We start from the raw sequence: 20,914 nt of genomic DNA on the forward strand, positions 1-20,914 counted from the left end.
TGTTTTAAGAAAAAATTAAAAATTTACAAAAGGTTTCTAGTTACAAATAGTGTAATGAAAAATCATCAAGTCTTATTAAACTGAGAACAGCAACAAAAAATTAATCACTTTTTTAGTAAACACCAAAACAGACAATCAAAAATGGAATAAATTCAATTACATACCAGTGTATCTTTTCTTGGAACACCCTTCTGTGCACCCTAAAAACAAATTTTATCCTTAGGTCCAGGAATCTATTCTTGAATTCCCTCCATCATTTCTACCTAAAAAGTTACACATAACTTCATTATTTACCTTTATAACTTTTTTCTTTATGTTTATGTACATTTTATAATTTTTTTATTTGTGTATATGTGTATATGTGCATGTATATGAATAAACATTTTAATAACTATTTAACCTACATTTTATCTCTTTTAAAGGTTTGTTTTATGGGTGCTACTTACAGAATTTGTAAAGTTCTACTTTTATTATGTGTATCTTATTCATGTCATTGCACTTTATTGCATAACTATTTGCAATATATTGATTGATTGATTGTAAATGGAAAATGATTTGATTAATTAGTATTAAAAGTAAAAAATTTTAATTACTAATGAAGATATTCCTGAATCAATAAAACATAAATTCACTGAAGAGCACAAGAGCAATAATGACGATTATAGAATACTAATTAAAGATACCCATAAATGTTTTTTGTTCAGCAAACACTTTTATTTTATCCGTATTAACGCTGATATCTTTAAGGTGGTACTAAAGCTTTAGTAATAAACGCAGACAATAGAAAGAAATTTTCATTTGAGGTATGTATATCAAAACTAAAAGTAAACACATTTTTGAAGTTTAAAAACAAGTTATTGTCTCGTTTATCCAAGTTTTAAAACACGGAGGAAAATCACTGATCTCTATAATAACTGGATAGCGCAACTCTAAAATCAAAATTGACGCCAAAATCGCCATATTGGAAAGCCGCAGAACAATGAAATCTGATATGTGCGATAAAGCGATAAAGCGATAAGCCGAAAAACAGAACTTAAAGCTTACGGGATTAAAATTTTTGGGGCTATCCAATATGGCGATTTTGGCGTCAAAAAATATAAAGTTTTGCTCGGAGTTGCGCTATCCAGCTATTATAGAGATCAGTGAGGAAAATGCGCAGTTATATCCGAAGAGGGGGGCATTTGAATACTCCTGAAACTTTATCATTACCAAGATCCAATAATTATTTGGGAATCATACAAGTTTTATGAACTAAGTGCATATAATTTAGGAGTTTAGAAAAACCTACCAGATTCATTTAGAGTTGAGACAAAGTTTAACTGCTGCAGGTATCAGGTTGTGGACATAATGAACAACTTTTAAAGAACAAATTATATTTGAGTTTAAAAAGTAGTGCAACAGCTGCATATAAGTAAAATGAATGGATCCTGAAAATTTCATTGTAAATATATCTTTTAATCTTGATATTATGTTTTAATCTTGATATTATGTTTTAATCTTGATATTATGTTTTAATCTTGATATTGTGTTTTAATCTTGATATTGTGTTTTAATCTTGATATATTTTGTTTTAATCTTGATATATTTTGTTTTACATAATCTTGAATGTTGAGCATTTATAAATGGCAAAAAAAAAACGTTTTAAAAAAGGATAAATTTTGTCACTCAACTACCAATCACCAATTTAGTTAGCTGGTTGGTTTTCTGATTTCTTTTCTATGTCTATGGAACCTTTTTGAAGTCTACATAGAAATAGAAAATGAGTTTTTGGTTTTAGAACATTTTAAGTAATGTTATGTATTTTCCTCTATTGATTTCCTATTTTTGGAAGATTTTCTCTTCATTCCATTTAAAGCTTTAGAACCACCTCAAGTGGGTTTTATCAGAACATGCGTGGATAACACTAATTTTAATGAGGTGTATTTTAATTTTAGAAACAAATAAAGTATAGTCAGGATTTATTTAGGTACTGCTCGAAATTTAACAAAATCGGAACTATAAGAAGTTAACAAAGAGTTTTTACAAATCCATGAACTAAAAAATATTTTTCTAGTTTTTATAAAACTACAGGCCTTTATGACCACCATTGTACAACTTTTCTCGCCTGCTTCCTTCAAAACTATTAGCCAACTATTCTTAAGTTTAAAATGACCACCATTGTACAGCTTACGGTTAAAATCATTAAACAGAACAGAACCACTTTTCTCGGCTGCTTCCTTCAAAACTATTATCCAACTATTCTTAAGTTTAAAATGGCATCAGATTTCTTCTCCATCCATTCTTCTGGCATCAGTTTCTCCGCATTTTCAAATCCTATCTTTGCGTTACACTCTAATATTCCCTGCTGCCGAATTACGCAAAAGTTATTTTAAAAAAAAAAATGTTCCTTGGGGCCAATTAAAGTTGACGTGCATATTTAAAATCTTTTGAGCCACAGAGTTTTTAAAGGACTGAAACGAACTGCATTTTCCAACTGCATTAAGTCTCCTACTCCAAGTGGATCATAAGGTCTTTAACAGCTTTTATGGATGGAATGTCTGGTATGGTCATCATGTAAGAATAAGAGTGGCCATTCTTAATTTCTTTAGCATAATTTCTCAAAAGATTGTTTGAAGAAAATTGTTGTCATGGACACAGATTCTGAAAACCGATTTATTTCTTTTGCCAAAGTCTTTCGATCGTTTCAAGGTGGGTGTAAGTATTTCCCAGAAAAATGTGGTTAACAGATTGTCACCAGAGGCCCCTCCTTGATATCTTATTGACCTGATATGCAAATAACTTCACAAGTTGGTTAACTATTTACTAAAAACATCTTGCATTTTACCGCATATGAAATATTTACAAAAATTGCTTTTATTAGTTTAACGTTTTAATTGGAAAAGTTGACGAGTTCATTAATAATAACCGATTTCTAAGAAATATCTCCTCTAATACAATTTCGCATGATTTATTTAGATAATAAATTCATTTACTACTCATATTCAGTGAGTTTCGTCATTAAATCAATTATTAACTTTTTCATGTCAGCCAATTGAGTTAGCTATACAAATGATTCCGAGAATTATTTTGAACGGAATATTCTTCGTCTTTTCTTTAAAGATTTTCAAATAAAACCAAGTGAAGGAAGAGGAAAGAGGAAAGGAAAAAGAAAGTGAAGTGAGTAAACGTTTGTTTGATATTCAAGCTTCTGAAAATCCGTTTCTTATCATTTAATGAATACACAGTCCAGTGATAAAAAAGATTCCTATGTTTTTTTGGTGCTCTCATTCCAAAAGTTATGATATGCATGTACACAAGATTTTTTGAATATAGTGTAAATATATTGAATATAGGGTAAATGGTATCTTTATTATTGCTCTTTCCTTTCCCGCCTTTTTCTGCTCTTTTGTTTACCGTTACTTGTTTTCTTTCAATCACGGGCCGTGGTTGTAAAATAATTCCTATAAGTTTTAAATATATTTTTCGAGATTATTATAATAATAAAACATTAATGATAAAAAAAATAATAACATTAAAAATAATAGTAAAAATAATAATAATGATAGATAAAGTAAAAGTAAGAATTAAAAAAATTTAAATATTGATTTTAATAATAGTTGTAATTGTAAAAATAACAATAAAGTAATAATAATAATGATAAAAATAATAAAATTAGCAATAATAATGATAATAATCATAATAAAGATAATAATAGTATTGATAATAATGATAAATGATTTAACCATTAATATAAATAATAAAAGTAATAACAAAAAAAATCAACAGTAATAATAACAATAATAGTAATAATGATGATAATAATAGTAGAGCTAACAATAAAACAAGAATAGCAACAACAAAGTTGGACTGTGTTTTTACTGATCATTATTTTTAATATTACAAACATCAAAAGGTAATCTTTGTTATGTTCCTTAGAGAAAGAAGTAACAAAAGTCTTTATTTAACTTATTGCAAAATTTATTGATCGATATTCTTAAATATTCGCGTTTACACATTCTTTAGAATATTTCAATATTCCATAAAATTTTGAAATTATGCCGGTCAGTTTTAATGATTAAGTACGTTAATATTTAAGTTGGTATTAAGGGTCTGCGTCTCGGAATCGTTTTCTCGAAATGAACCTGAACAAGCATAATGAGACGAGAAATGTCCCGGAAAAAATGACGAATAAACTGTCCCGGAATAAAGTTAAAAACCGGGACAATAAATTTTCTTTCGGAATTTAAAAATTGCATTCCGGATATCATCGTCTCGTCTCGATTAAAAAATAACGAGACGCAGATGCTTAATTGGTATGAATTTTGTGTTGTTGAGTTGTGTTTTCAAATTTAGGAAAAATTCTTTTAACGCTTGGCTATTGATGAGCTGCTGAGCCGGTGACGTTTGGAATCGGCCGCTTCTTCCAGTTATAGCTTAGTGCCTAATAAGCTACTAATGCTTTACTTTAATAAAGAGATTTCTCATTTGTTCAATATTATGCTTTTTTTCAAACTCCGTTTTAATTTTTGGACTTTAAGGCAACACGTTAGGTAGTGTCTCAGAAAAGGTAGAGTCATACGAGCATGCTTATTATCCCAGGGTATGATATTGTTAAATAAAAAGTTTTAATTAGAAAGAAACTGTTAATAACTTTTCTACCTATGAAATAAAAGTAATTTTAAAAAAATTTCAAAGCATCCCTAAATGCGTAAAAGAAATCTACCTGTATGCTCATACTACTCAGAGATTCAGATTACCGCAATCTTTTCTAATGTAAACCTTTGTAAAAAATTTAAACCACATTTCTTTACAAGAAAATCATTTAAAACAAACAACCGCTGCACACTGAATCGCCAATAACAAGCTTGCTAAACAAAAATATTTCGTTCTACGAGTCGTTACTAAAAGAATACAGTTGTTTGGCATTTTATTGATTAGTTATTATTTTTTGATTAATTTAAAGTTTTGGGATGGTTTATACTAAAAAAGAGAAATACGAAATAGAAAAAATGCATTTGATAAAAAGTTCTTTTAACGAAAAAAATGCATAGATAAAGAGAAAATGAATACTCAATTTAACATATAAATTACGTAATAAGTGTTAATTGCAACGGAAAACTAAAAAATATCTAAATATACTCTATATAACTTGTGTGATAATCAAGCAAATACTACATACTCAACAACTATCATGGTATGAACAAATGCCATATTTACAATCCAACGAATATCAAAGTGAGAGGGTGGCGTTGTTACTAAAACACTGACTTTTTTAATGAGATTACCGTCTCATCTCGTAATCTCACCGCTTAACTCCGGCTTCATAACAAGCTCTCGAGCTGTGTTTCCACCATTTTTGATCGCAAAGCCAAAGTAGAGAAGCGTAATTTTCTCCTCCAACTACTAAATTTTTTAATTTGCCGTTCATCATTTTTACGAGTCGTACCACATACGTAACACTTTTGTTGATAAAGTGAATCAGTTAGAACTTTAAAAGTCATTCATTAAAACATTTCTTTTAAAAGTAAATAAAAATATTTTTTGTAAATGTTACCTTAAAAGATTAAGACATCTTTATTTTACAACAGGCAAAACTTCCCTAGCCTTAAATTAAACTTTTTTTTCTTCTTAAGTATGAGAAAGAGGTATAAAACACATAAAGAAACCTAAGGAATAAATTAAATATTATTCTAAGGTTTTTTTATGTTAGAAAAACAGTTGATGTAACAATTACTAACATTAAGAAAATACCTAATGTTAGTCATTTTTACATCAAAAACAAAACAGAAAAACAAAATGAAATGCAATAATACTCCTAAATTATCCAAATATGTGTTCAGAGAACTTTTATTTAATTTAGAAAACTCAATTGGAAAGTGACTTTTTTTTCATTTAAACATTCTTCTGGTCGCACTTGATAATATTTAGAACACCATGTTGAACCCTCATACCCTAGCTATCTAGAGAAACTATTTTTGCACAACCCAGGTCGTTTGAATCCAAATACTCAATAACCTCTGCATCAATCAATTTAACAGATCGTTTTTCTATCTTTTTCAAAAGCGTCTATATATTTACTAGTATTTTTGATGCGGTTTCTTCAATTACATCGTTAGGAGCGCTGTTTTAAAACACTTTTGTAGAACTTTGTTGATTCCTCAAAATGTGCCCGAAATTTTTAACAAGAGTCCCGTTTATTATATGTAGAACGCCTAATTCATTGCAAAGCCTTCTCGATAGTACTTACTAGTGCATCAACTACTTCAATGTCAATGGTAGAACATTTTTCTTTTTCGCTTTTTCTTTTTCTTTTTTTCTTTTTTTCTTTTTCGCTTCCCAAAACGGTTTTGAAGGTTGCTCTCATTTTATTTATTAAGAGGAAGATGAAGAAGCATTCTCATCTTGTTCGATCAATTCTTTAATACCAAAGTTTCCATCAAGCCAACTCCAAAACCATGATTCAAATCTTTTTGATTAACGACTAGAATCCAACCATTCTGACTTGTATGTGTACATTCTGACTTGTATGTGTACATTCTGACTTGTATGTGTACATTCTGACTTGTATGTGTACATTCTGACTTGTATGTGTACATTCTGACTTGTATGTGTACATTCTGACTTGTATGTGTACATTCTGACTTGTATGTGTACATTCTGACTTGTATGTGTACATTCTGACTTGTATGTGTACATTCTGACTTGTATGTGTACATTCTGACTTGTATGTGTACATTCTGACTTGTATGTGTACATTCTGACTTGTATGTGTACATTCTGACTTGTATGTGTACATTCTGACTTGTATGTGTACATTCTGACTTGTATGTGTACATTCTGACTTGTATGTGTACATTCTGACTTGTATGTGTACATTCTGACTTGTATGTGTACATTCTGACTTGTATGTGTACATTCTGACTTGTATGTGTACATTCTGACTTGTATGTGTACATTCTGACTTGTATGTGTACATTCTGACTTGTATGTGTACATTCTGACTTGTATGTGTACATTCTGACTTGTATGTGTACATTCTGACTTGTATGTGTACATTCTGACTTGTATGTGTACATTCTGACTTGTATGTGTACATTCTGACTTGTATGTGTACATTCTGACTTGTACGTGTACATTCTGACTTGTATGTGTACATTCTGACTTGTATGTGTACATTCTGACTTGTATGTGTACATTCTGACTTGTATGTGTACATTCTGACTTGTATGTGTACATTCTGACTTGTATGTGTACATTCTGACTTGTATGTGTACATTCTGACTTGTATGTGTACATTCTGACTTGTATGTGTACATTCTGACTTGTATGTGTACATTCTGACTTGTATGTGTACATTCTGACTTGTATGTGTACATTCTGACTTGTACGTGTACATTCTGACTTGTATGTGTACATTCTGACTTGTATGTGTACATTCTGACTTGTATGTGTACATTCTGACTTGTATGTGTACATTCTGACTTGTATGTGTACATTCTGACTTGTATGTGTACATTCTGACTTGTATGTGTACATTCTGACTTGTATGTGTACATTCTGACTTGTATGTGTACATTCTGACTTGTATGTGTACATTCTGACTTGTATGTGTACATTCTGACTTGTATGTGTACATTCTGACTTGTATGTGTACATTCTGACTTGTATGTGTACATTCTGACTTGTATGTGTACATTCTGACTTGTATGTGTACATTCTGACTTGTATGTGTACATTCTGACTTGTATGTGTACATTCTGACTTGTACGTGTACATTCTGACTTGTATGTGTACATTCTGACTTGTATGTGTACATTCTGACTTGTATGTGTACATTCTGACTTGTATGTGTACATTCTGACTTGTATGTGTACATTCTGACTTGTATGTGTACATTCTGACTTGTATGTGTACATTCTGACTTGTATGTGTACATTCTGACTTGTATGTGTACATTCTGACTTGTACGTGTACATTCTGACTTGTATGTGTACATTCTGACTTGTATGTGTACATTCTGACTTGTATGTGTACATTCTGACTTGTACGTGTACATTCTGACTTGTATGTGTACATTCTGACTTGTATGTGTACATTCTGACTTGTATGTGTACATTCTGACTTGTATGTGTACATTCTGACTTGTATGTGTACATTCTGACTTGTATGTGTACATTCTGACTTGTATGTGTACATTCTGACTTGTATGTGTACATTCTGACTTGTATGTGTACATTCTGACTTGTATGTGTACATTCTGACTTGTATGTGTACATTCTGACTTGTATGTGTACATTCTGACTTGTATGTGTACATTCTGACTTGTATGTGTACATTCTGACTTGTATGTGTACATTCTGACTTGTATGTGTACATTCTGACTTGTATGTGTACATTCTGACTTGTATGTGTACATTCTGACTTGTATGTGTACATTCTGACTTGTATGTGTACATTCTGACTTGTATGTGTACATTCTGACTTGTACGTGTACATTCTGACTTGTATGTGTACATTCTGACTTGTATGTGTACATTCTGACTTGTATGTGTACATTCTGACTTGTATGTGTACATTCTGACTTGTATGTGTACATTCTGACTTGTATGTGTACATTCTGACTTGTATGTGTACATTCTGACTTGTATGTGTACATTCTGACTTGTATGTGTACATTCTGACTTGTACGTGTACATTCTGACTTGTATGTGTACATTCTGACTTGTATGTGTACATTCTGACTTGTACGTGTACATTCTGACTTGTACGTGTACATTCTGACTTGTATGTGTACATTCTGACTTGTATGTGTACATTCTGACTTGTATGTGTACATTCTGACTTGTATGTGTACATTCTGACTTGTATGTGTACATTCTGACTTGTATGTGTACATTCTGACTTGTATGTGTACATTCTGACTTGTATGTGTACATTCTGACTTGTATGTGTACATTCTGACTTGTATGTGTACATTCTGACTTGTATGTGTACATTCTGACTTGTATGTGTACATTCTGACTTGTATGTGTACATTCTGACTTGTATGTGTACATTCTGACTTGTATGTGTACTAACTTTTATGATAAGATTTTTCCAATTTTCACAAACAAATTTGAAACTATTTTGGAAATATTCGCTGTGTTAAATTTGCGTCAAAAAAAATTGAAATAATTGCATTATTATAAAACCTGCCGAGATTTTGAAAGCAAATACAGCTAATAGTGTTAAACAAAAAGTACGCAAGTCTCATACCTAAAACGTATTGATACAAGAAGTTCCTCTATTCCTCACTTTTCTGATTGAATACTTAATGATGTCATTTCATGATTATGAGAATGAAGTAAAACGGCTCTTGTTAGAAGCGGATGCTGCAAAAACAGTTCAAGTTATATTAATGTTTTTTATTCCAGTTAAAACCAAGTTCAACACCAAGTTCAAAATTTAATTAGTTTCTTATGAAAAATTTAATTGTTAAAAAAAAAAAAAAACGCAACTCATTCATCACGTGATGCTTAAACTATGAATTAACTAATTCTTTTATAGGACCAAAATAATGAATCAGCTCAAGAACAATCAAAAACAGAAGCGTGATACCAAAACAGTTCATAAACCTTCCATAATGAAGAAGGAATTTCATAAGTCCCTCACCAACGCTTACAAGAACTATTTTTTAAGCGACGTAACGCTGCGTATTATCGAGGACACAGCAGACGAAACGGATAAAAAACTTAATGATGGTAAATCTAACGGTATCTATTTCTAGTCTAGTTACTTTTTCTCTCAATAAAGTTAAACATAAAAATATTTATAGTAATTTAAATGTTTGTCAATATTTTTTGCTTGAAACTCAATTCTGACCTTAAAAATGATGGTCTAATTGAAGACCTTAGTTCTAAAAGTACCTAAGCAATACATTTATCAAAATCAAACCAAACAGCCATAGCTATTTTTAAAGTAACCCTGTTTGTGCTGTAAAAGTATAGAAGCTTAATTATGAACCTATGTCCCCTATTTAAGCGAGCCATAAAATAGAAGCAAAAAAAGTATTATCTTTTCAGGAGAAGCACACAAATATTATGGTAAAAAGTTCAAGCTACCAAATGAGATTTTATTGTCAAATGTTTTAAGTGCTTAACAAAACTTGCTGATGAAGATGGATTTTTAACGTCTAAATCCTGACACTGAAATACATCGATGGCCTTGAAAAGAAAATGCTAAGGAGCAAAGTAGTTTTTTTTATCTTAGACCGCTTTGGAACAAATTGTTTGCATATATAAAGCAGTTTTTCTTGGAACTCAAAGTTGTCTTGTTAAAACCAGTTTTTCACAAAACTTGTTTTAACATGACAACCAGTTTTTCATAAAACTGGTTTTAACATGACAGCTTTGAGTTTAATATCAAAGTTAGATTTCCTTGTTCTGACATTTGAGATAGATGTGAGAGACTTGCAGCTGAAATAAAGGTTGCTGAAATAACAATACTTTATTCAAAAACTTGAAAACACTGCACAAGTTTCACACCAGGAAAGGTAATTTATTTAACGTTCAAACATGGTCAAGATACGGTCAAGATACGGCAGCAATTTTAATGGATTTAAAAAACTTGTCAGTGCTTTTAACTGGTAGTGGACATAAGTACTATTAGAGGCAACTCAAGAAATATTATGTGATGTTTTTGACAATTTAAATAATTCAACGAAAATGTATTTGTGTACATAACATTTCGCTGCCAAAACGCCTAATGAGGTGATCTATTAGGCGTTTATATATTGTCTAGATCATTACATATTTACACATTACAAATGAAAACCAACTCACTGCTACAAAAACACCGAAGAAAAAAAATTTAAGTGAAAAGTATTATGCATAAGTACAGTGTTGAATTTTAGTGCAAAAAGTAAGTTAGTTCTGAATTAGGACTTATTACTTATGTCAAAAAAATAAATAGCGATTACGTTAAAAGTTATTTGTGGCTAAAATATTCTCATGTATATTAATTGTGACTCTGTATTTAAAACCAAATCACCAGAAATAGTTTCATCTTTACTATCTGGTTTTGTTGTCTGTTTGAGTTTTCAAACCCGATTATCTCAAAATGAGTATTACGTGGCTTAGGGCCTGTTTATATGGAAAGCGAGTTGGCTCGGCAAACGAGCCAGCCCGTTTACCGAGATATCAACGTCATCAATATTTTAACTTAATTTTACTTTGCGTTTATATTACTGACCTCTATAATAACTGGATAGCGCATCTCTAATATTATCGCCATATAGGAAAGCCCCAGAACGCTGAAATCTGATGTCTATTTAAAACGATAAGCCGAAAAACAGAACTTAAAGCTTACGGCATTTCCAATATGACGATTTTGGCGTCAAAAAAATTGAAGTTTTGCTCGGAGTTGCGCTATCCAGTTATTATAGAGATCAGTGGTTTATATGAATAAACTAGCTAGCCCGGATAGCGAGATCTCACTGTTTTTTGCCGAGATCTCGCCAAACGGGCTGGTTAATTTCTTATATAAATTTGTACGCATGCGTATAAACTCTTACACTTTTTTTAATTTAAAAGCTTCCTCGTAAAATAATAAATTTAATAATAAAACCGACAACTTCCGTGTACTTAAAATTTTAGTTGTTTTGCTTTTAAAATTTGCCAAAGATCCAGTATCTTTTAAGTAATATAAAGTAATAGCTACTTTTTTATCTGCTGATAGAGCTAGACGCCATCTTTAAAGCTATTGTTTTACCGATAATGAGGCCAGCCCTGCTAGAAAAAGCCAGGCTGACCTCGATATCATTTTTTTTTTTTTGGGCAAATATTCATATAAACGCAATTTTAAAACTGGCTCGTTTTCCGGGCTAGCTCGGCAAACGGGCTAGCCCTTGTCCATATAAAAAGGCCCTTAATTATTTTTAACACCAAGGTCTTCAATTACATTTTGTATTTAACATTCCCCATTCAAATTTACAGAATGGATGTTTTGGATTTTGAGTTTTTGTTGTTTGGATTTCATTTTTTTCGAATCATTTATAACAATCGCATTTTTATATTTTTCAATTAAATTTATATTAAAATATTTATATTTGATAAATCAAGTTTTATTGTAACTGTGAAGGCAAAAATAAAAAATATTAACTAAAAAAAATGAGTTCATTAAAAAATATATCAATATATTTATACATATGTATGCATATACTATGTATGTGTATGTGTGTTTGTGTGTGTATTGAAAATACAACGAAAGATGGTAAATTAATTGGTAAAGTCTCATACCGGCGTACGGTAATCTTCAGCCAAAATACATAATGAAAAAACGAAATTAATGTTTTCAGTTGTAGGAATGTGATAAACAGTTTTCTATACATTTGGATCACTTTTTTTATCATCTATGATTCTAAATTTACAACTGGGTTTTTATCTAAATTAGTAATTTTTTCAATCTGTTAACAACCATCGCTTGATTGGAAATAAAAAATGCGTTGTGCTTGACATACTTTCAAGCTCAGTAAATCAATTTAAATCCAAATAATGCATCTAAACAAATGCTCCTTGCGACTATCATCCAAATACGCTATGTTTCATTGACAAAAAATATTTTATTGATTGCATTACATATTCAAATCGAGATAACAAGTTAAGAACTCAAAAGTAATTATTTAAAGCCATGTTTAATGCAGCATACCTGAAATTTGGTTATATATATATATATATATATATATATATATATATATATATATATATATATATATATATATATATATGTTTCCTCCTTTCAGCTAGCGGTTTCTAAACCTGGTTGACCAACATTTTCCATTAAACCACAACCTCCTCAAAATATTTAATAGAAATTCATTCAAAGTGAGCTACAGTTGCTTACAAAGCATGAAAAACATAATAAATTCACACAACCACCACATTCTGCAAAAGCACCAATATTAGAGAAAAAACTTGTAACTCTGTAAATAAAACAAAGTGTCCTTTACATCAGCAGTTTCTTTCAAGAAACATAGTTTATCAAGCTGTGCCACCTCTAACAACCCAGAAGCAAAAGAAAAAACCTACTAAGCCATCAATGAAACATCCTTCATATTAATATACATCAACCACATAAAAATCATTTAACATTGAATAGAATTAGAGCGACACTGAACTATCTAAAGAGGTATGAAAAATAAAAGGAAATTTTACACCGGGTGTTAAATGGAGATTTGTAAAGAGATACAAATCGTACAACCCGGCCACAAAGAGTTGCATACTATGCCTGCATGAGTAGTACATAATAATAATGTATCAACAAGGAAATCTATTGAACAAAAAGAACGAAATGGTTTCCAAATGCAGATACAAAAACAAATTTCTTCTTTCGCAAGTTGGCACAAAAATAAATAATAAAAAAATAAATATTATTTACATACTGAAAGTTAAGATGTCTAGAAATCGGTCGAAAAGACGTTAGCAAATCAACAAAATGGTAATAAGTATGACCCAATTCAAGAATAAATTATTCTTAACTTATTTTAGTTGTAACCGTGCAGCAAGTTTTGTCATAGCAAGGTGACACTTGGCCTAAACTATTTATTTCTATCTTTCTATCTTTCCATCTTTATTTCTTTCTTTTTTTTTCTTTTCTTCTCTTTTCTCTTTCGTCCTTTTGACGTCAGAGCGCAAGCCACCGTAGTTTTGTAACTTTTTAACTGTTTTACTGTTTTTATTTTGTATTTCATGGTTGATGATTGCCGCAAGGCATAAAACTTTAAGCACTATACACAGTTGAAATTTCTTCGTTATATATATATATATATATATATATATATATATATATATATATATATATATATATATATATATATATATATATATATATATTAAAAAAAAACTGACATTTCATTTAGATAATAAGGTTGAGAGACGCAATAACGAAGTTTGTTTTCCAGTTAACAGTTTGGTATTGTGCCTAAACAGTAAAGTCTTTGAAAAACTTCTTCGTAGAGCTTGTATAAAGAGAAAGTATGAAAAAGAAATTACTTTGAATGTTAACCCCGGTGACAGCGAGTATGTGGAGTTGCTCATTCATTCCTTTTACGACTTTGATTTGCTAAACGATATTGGTCTTTTAAAACTACTGAATCTTTTAGAAATTGGTAATCGTTATATGTGTGATGCGCTTCTTAAACAAGGATCCTCAATGGTTGAATATGTAACCGTTGCAACAATCGATGAATGCAACTCAGTGTTAGATCGTATAGCTTTCTACGAAAGATCTCTCAGCCATGTTCTAACAAAAGCCTTTTTTGGTAGTTGCTGCAGCCAATACCTCATGAAGTCATTTACCCCACTTGAATGCGTTGTATTTGGTGAATTACCAAACAAGCTTAACTTCTCAAGCTTGTTAATGCTATTGAAATCTAACGATGGGTTTGCTTTTAATGAAAATAGTGTGATGACGTTTGTATTGAACTGGTTAGAAGCTGATGAAAGTAGACAAACAGAACAAAACATTGAAGCTCTACTTGCTGAATGTCGGTATGAACACATGGAAGTACAGTTTCTAAAAACTGTCTTGTCTCATACTAATCCTATCTTATGCAAGTGGTCTGGTTTTTTAAGCTGGTATATCAAGGCAGTTACATATCCTTCTTCAATAAAGCGTAATAATCAATCATATATGAGATTGAACAGATCTTTAAAAACTGAATATGTAGTACCGCCTGGTTACTTTGGCATGGTTGGTATTTGCAGAGTTAAAGATAATGAAAAAGATGTGTATCATGAGTACAATCTAAAAATGGAGTTTAACGAAGATAAAAAGAAATGGATATCTGACAAGTGGATAATGTACAAGGGCTATATTTTACAACCTTTAATTACCTTACGCGGGAATGAAAATATGGTCATACTTGAAATGTATCTTGGTAAAGAATATCAGGAGATGGAATTAGAGGGATTTAACCTTAAAATCTCCTTTCAGATTGGTTTTTCGGCCGAAAATCAGAAAAATGAAAATTGGTTTGGCTTTGTCATGCAACATACAATGGAATTCTTGGAATGTAACAGAGCTGAAACTTCAATTAACTTAATATCACAAGAAATCTTTCAAAATTCATGCTATGTATGCCATCTCTTTTTTTAAATTTCGTTAGCGGTTGTAAAAGTTGTTGAAGTGATTTATTTATTTTGAAAATATTGTTAAAAATTATTTCTAAACGATTTGTTTTATCAACTTTGAATAAAATTGATTTTATTATGGAACATTAACAGAACTTTTTCACTTAGTGCGTCAAAGTTATGAAACTTTAAAGAAATGCCACGTGTGTGAATTCTTTTGCAAATTTAAACAGTATTTGTATTAATAATTTTTTCATTTTAAAAGTGATGTATGGTGATTATTTGTATATCAAATGCAATGTTTAATAAATTTTCTGTGCAAATTTTCTGGTATAAAAGCTTCTTTGTTTAGCTTGTTATATGTTTAATGTAAAATATGAATTAAATCATAATGTAATTTAATGTAATTGAAATTGATTCAAAACATAAATTGACTTGATTTTTTTTGTCCGATTATAATAATCAATCAAGAAGTTTAAATGATGTGAAAAATATTACTCGCGCAATGCGGTTGTATTGTTTGTTCCTTTGGGTACGCAGTCACTCAAAAGTTTAAACCTGAATATCACTGCTGCAGGGTCATCATGAGTGTGAACGAACTCAACGAGTAATTCTCATATATAGGCATGGGCTTAATGGAGCGGTTGTATTGGCTGGCCAAAAACCTCCAATAAGCCCGAGTGAAAATATACATTTCACAAACGATCATTTTTTGGTCTAAAATGGCAATAAATGTTATTAAAACAAGAAGCCAAATAGTTCTTACTCATACAACCGTCTGTGCAAGTCTGCATAAAGACATCAGAAACAAATTGGTATGAAATAGTTCATTAGGACAGTTTTAATTTGTTTTTGTACAATCCGCTGCGTTGTTTTTTTGTTGTTGTTTTTTTTACTCTAAGCCGTTTTCTACTGTTAAAATCCAAGTATTTTAAACTTAAAAACAAATTGACGAGTGCCTTTTTGATGTAACATGATTATCTAGAAATATATTTTTGAGAAAAGGTTATCTAAAATCAGTCCCCAGAAAACTTTTTATATTCACCCATATTGTTTTTAATTCATTTACGCAGTGTTCAGGAACTATAACAATCCCACAGTTGGCATTAAAAAACCCCAGTAATCCTATTCCCTTATGGTTTAAAGAAATACCATAAAGTTGCAGAAGAGAGCAATCTTTGGAAACTCTGGCTCAATTGAACTGAATTGAATGACACAAATTCTTTGCAACTCGGCGCTAATATATGACTATTACGATATTTAAATAGTAATTTATTAAACTATAATGCAGCAGTAGTAATTTATTTTATGGTCAAGATTAAATCGGACATTTAAGAAAATATTTATGCCAAAATAAAAGTTAAAATATCGTTTTTTAAATTAAAAAAAAACAGAAAAAAAAACTATAAATTTGATATAAAATGAAAATATTTGTTTAATTGCCGTTTTGCACTCCAATGTGGGAAATAAATTTGAGTTTAAAAAAAGACCTCATATATTGTTCACGGTGGGTTAGGCCTGTTATTTTATTGTGAGCATGTTTTTTTTTCTTCCAGTATAGGGAGAAAAAAAACATCAGTCCTTTATACAATTAGTAGCAGTGGTTAAGGTGACCTTCTCATCAGGCTCACATGTCGCCATGGTGTTTTAAAGAGGCTATACCGCTAAGATTCATGACCTACACCACCGTTAAAGCCCACTACTAGGCTAAAATGAGCACGAGCTCAAAATTGGAAAGCATCAATATTTTTAAAGTAAAGAGACTTGGGTAGAAGATTTTTTTATTTATTTGATAAAGTTGCACAAACATCGAGAAGTACTTACCATTCCTGAAAGTAGATATATTGTTTTGGAGAATAAATTCTTCGCATATGCATGAATAAAATCACAATGTATTTATGAACACGGAAATTGTCAGATCAAGAAGTGCCTTCACATTTTCATAATTTTCAGGAAGGTCTTGGCAGACAGCTACTAAAAGCTGTATTCCACAGAGTTGTTTAAGGCGAATAGTTCCTTTTGAAACATCTTTTTTCTACAGATTACTCTTTAATTTTCTTTGTATCAGAATAACTGCTGGATGCAGGACATTTTGGCCAGCCTTTCCCTCTAGTTATTTTGCAGATAAAGGCACTCACAGAAATTACTTTCTCTTGTAATCATAGTTGGCTTGATTTCTTTGAAATCAATCAAACAAGGCAAATAGACTTTGCAACCTTCAGATGCTTTCGATAATGCTGTCTTACAGCCATAGCAGATCCAAAGGAACTCTGGCATCATTAAAGTCAATTGATACTTGAAGAACATCCAAAAACTTTTTTTTTATTAAGTCTCTGAGGACTCTAACTGCTTTCTAAATGGAAAGAATACAAACAACTTTTCCACTTTCTTCATAAGTCTGCACTGGAGCCATTTTGAAATGTAATTAAAGAAAAATAAACAAACAATTAAAATCCAAACTGAAGTACTTACCATTGGTTAATTAGTTTTGGATTGGGATGTACGTAAAAAAGTTGGAAATATTAGTCTTGGTTAATATAAAAATGCATTTTGTGCTTATTTTAATGCATTTTTTAATAAGAACCATAACATAAACATTTATACATTTTATGTGATTCCAAAGTAATGTTAAAGTGAGTTATTTTGCATAGTAATAATTCCTTAATGCTTAAAAAAATCAAACATTACCAAATGAAAGTATAAAAAATTATGTTTATATTCTATAAAAATGTGAAATTCCACTGTAATTTACTAAATTTTCAGCAAACAAAAAAGGCAAATTTTTGAACTTAATTTTTTCCTCTCCTTCTTAAAGATTAAATAGTTTTTCAATGTGGTTTAGCCTATCATACCACCAGAGGGTTTTTTTGGTTTTTTTTGGTAGTCAAAATTATTAAAAAATATGTGTGACAAAAAAAGTGGTTGAAGAAGTCAAAACCAACCTCTTAAACAAAATTAAAGATACAATATTGTCAAAGATGAAGCACTGATTGACACAAAGCACCATCAACATATAATAGCTAGGCGAGCTTGAATTGTTTGTGAAATAGCTGATAAGTATGGAGGGTTTACAGTAAACCTTTCTAAAGGAGCTGATTAAAACAATAATAAAGTAATAATGACAGTGATATTTAAGCACCTACCTCCATAATTGTTGGCTTTTAGCAATTATCTGGAAGCATTCCATATCACCGTATCACTTTATTGGAAATATTAGCAAAATAAAACATCTCTTATCAAGATACCTTTTCATAAAATTCACATAAATTAAAAAAAATAAGGTAAAAACATAGCACAAAAAACTAACATGAGTTTATGTATAATTAAACAGCTCAGGAATAGAGAAAGGGTGGGGTGGATGTGGAGGTAAACTTGGCCAAAAAAACATAACAAAAAAATTAAAAAAAGATTGATGATTTAAAATTGTGCACTGATTGGTGTAATTTTTTAAAAATCTTCTCTTGAGATCAACTAAAAAATCTTCTATAAGATCAACTAAAAAATCTTCGATAAGATCTGCTAAAAATCTTCTATGAGACGAAAAATCTTCTCGAAGGGGAACTAAAAAACTCTTCAATTAAAACTTTAACAAAGATAAAATTTCTTCTAAAAATAGAACTTTAACTTCAGAGGAAAATAAACTAATAATTAATATAGATTTAACACAGTTTAGAAAGATTTATCTTCTGCGCATGCGTTCTTCCAATATAGGATGTAAAATGAAAGCGCTTTTAAATATATCTTTAAAGTGCTTCAAGAAAGTCGAAATTGTGCTATCGCCTTCATTTTTAACACATTTTAAAATCAAAGGAAACCAATAGTCTGCAATTCCATACTCTAAGTAGATTTCAGACTGATTCTTAATGTCTGTTCTTGCAACAAGTGCAAGAGCGTTTCCGAATGTTTTTCCAAACGCGTTATTTCTTTTGTTATAAATATTGCACGTAGAAATTATAATTTCAAGGAGGTCTTTGTTTTTATCACTAACAGCTTTAGAAATTTCCTCACAAAATGAATTTACTGAAATATCATTGGCCAAAGGACCGAGCTGGAAATGTTTGCTTTTAAACCCGTCATAAACTATGGTTTTTTCAGCTCTTTCCACCTCAAACTTGTAATACTTATTGACTTTAGGATGCAAAGAAGGAAAGTCGTCATAAGTGCAAATGATGTCGCCTTTCTTTATATCTTTTCCTTTTTTTAGGAAAATCCCCAAGCCGGCATTCTCAATTTCTGACGTACGAACTTCAATCATTGTTTCCCGATTTTTAAAATGAGTTATACAACAGTAGATGTGTGACCGTGCTTTCCTCGAGCCGTCGCATAAATACAAAAGTTTTATCACTTTCACTGAGATATTTGCCTTGTTTGGATTTTCGCCGCTATATATTGAAACCAACTGATTGTATTTCATAAAACCCGATCTCATTTTCCAAGGCATGATGCTCTTAATCACTTCATGTGGGAGTTCATGGATCCCTTGGGATGCCTCTTTTGCGCTTTTACATATTTCATGATACTCTTTCAGTATATTGAAAGCTGCATACGGGTAAGCAAGACCACAAGAAAGAACTTTCATCCCATAATCACACCAAGTTTGGTTGATTTCATATAATACTCTGCATAATACACGTGTTTCTGAATGATGAAAAACTGACATACTTTCTAGCTTCAAAATTACAACTGCCCTCGTTGCTATCATATTTAACATGCGAGCGTATCTATAAGCATCTATTCCTAAAGGCCTATCAAAGACTACAACTCCCCGTTTCGCATTTTGTCTGATAACTTCATCACTGGCATAGTTTTTCACCTACATTAGAGTTATCAAATAACTATGTATCAAATAACTAAATATCAAATAACTAAATATCAAATAACTAAAGTGTTACTTGTTCTTTCAGAAAAGCAAATGGTTTTTCTTAAAGATGTCACATTAATCTATTAACTGTTTCTAAGTCTGTAGTTACTAATGCAACTACAATTTACCAAACAAACAGCGACGCCTAGGGCAAGATCAACTAGAATTTTTACACTCTTATCAAACGAAGTATGTTTTTTTGGATTTATAAAACGTTACATGACCTTTAGTTCGCTACGCAAAACGGCGGCGAAATTTGGCAAGGCCTAGCAAACTTTCAAATCCTTGCATGTCTTGTCTTAGGATTGCCATTTAAGACACAGGAAATTAAAAAAATAATATAATAAGTAATAACAGAAAATAAATAATAGAAAAAACAAGTACATGAAATAATTAAGAAATGATAGATAATATAAAAAATATGAAAAACAAATAATAAATAACAATGCGTTTATCACAAAATGTAAGAAATACGCGTGGACTATTTTTGCTCAATATTTATAACAAGTAAAATGAAGAAAACTATTTTAAAAAACATTTTTGATAATTGAAAGACTGAGTTATAAATACAGTAAATACCTGAACCATATCAGTTATTTCAGGTGTATCGATACCATAGAGCCTAAAGTAACAAAAGTGTGACTTAATGTTAAACCTTTCGCGCAGCGGGTTGCTGAATAAGAACAGGTAAGAACTCACGTAATGAACTGCTTCATACTAACCTATTTCATATGTTTTTATACAAACCAACGCAGATGGCTGTGTGTGTAAGGCCTATTTGGTTTCTTGCTTTAATAACATTGGCCGCCATTTTAAAGCCTAGTTTGTTATCGTATATAACTTGTAAAATTGGCAGACTTAATTTGATGTATGAAAGGGTTATTATTGTTGTACCTATCATAAATATTTTAAAAATCTTTTTTTAAAAAAAAGATTTTTGTTCAAAGTTTAACAATCGGAAATGGTT

The 20,914-nt window shown here is 30.7% G+C and overlaps 3 protein-coding genes across 6 annotated transcripts in view; 1 reads left to right on the plus strand and 2 right to left on the minus strand.

The window, feature by feature from the left end:
* LOC149877743 (uncharacterized) overlaps positions 1 to 20,914 on the minus strand; it is a 392,865-nt gene that overhangs the window by 164,520 nt on the left and 207,431 nt on the right. The window lies entirely within an intron of this gene.
* The window catches only part of LOC145198037 (uncharacterized), a 61,755-nt gene that overhangs the window by 12,154 nt on the left and 28,687 nt on the right, over positions 1 to 20,914 (minus strand). Inside the window, exons 19-22 of one of the 2 annotated variants that reach the window (XM_090073487.1) lie at positions 20,527 to 20,569; positions 18,230 to 18,285; positions 9,235 to 9,350; positions 165 to 200 (exon numbers count right to left, since the gene is read on the minus strand). In XM_090073487.1, the coding sequence (XP_089929613.1) occupies positions 18,283 to 18,285; positions 20,527 to 20,569 (46 nt within the window). In that variant the 3' untranslated portion in view covers positions 165 to 200; positions 9,235 to 9,350; positions 18,230 to 18,282. Of the gene's footprint in view, positions 1 to 164; positions 201 to 9,234; positions 9,351 to 18,229; positions 18,286 to 20,435; positions 20,570 to 20,914 lie in introns of those variants that run through there. The other variant, XM_090073486.1, reaches the window with a different exon arrangement.
* On the plus strand, positions 3,034 to 15,510 carry LOC149877764 (uncharacterized). 3 transcript variants are annotated; one of them, XM_090073499.1, is made up of 3 exons: positions 3,034 to 3,156; positions 9,526 to 9,719; positions 13,874 to 15,510. In XM_090073499.1, exons 2-3 carry the CDS (start codon positions 9,536 to 9,538, stop codon positions 15,109 to 15,111), a joined length of 1,422 nt encoding a protein of 473 aa, XP_089929625.1. In that variant the 5' UTR covers positions 3,034 to 3,156; positions 9,526 to 9,535; the 3' UTR covers positions 15,112 to 15,510. The 3 variants fall into 3 exon arrangements, with proteins under 3 accessions (XP_089929625.1, XP_089929624.1, XP_089929626.1); XM_090073498.1 differs by having other exon boundaries at positions 9,526 to 9,731; positions 13,874 to 15,266; XM_090073500.1 differs by lacking the exon at positions 3,034 to 3,156 and having other exon boundaries at positions 9,557 to 9,719; positions 13,874 to 14,033; positions 14,117 to 15,266.

Source organism: Hydra viridissima, unplaced genomic scaffold (assembly GCF_058129835.1).
Source record: "Hydra viridissima isolate aposymbiotic clone 2 unplaced genomic scaffold, HvirCarnegie_v1 scaffold_16, whole genome shotgun sequence".
NCBI lineage: Eukaryota > Metazoa > Cnidaria > Hydrozoa > Anthoathecata > Hydridae > Hydra > Hydra viridissima.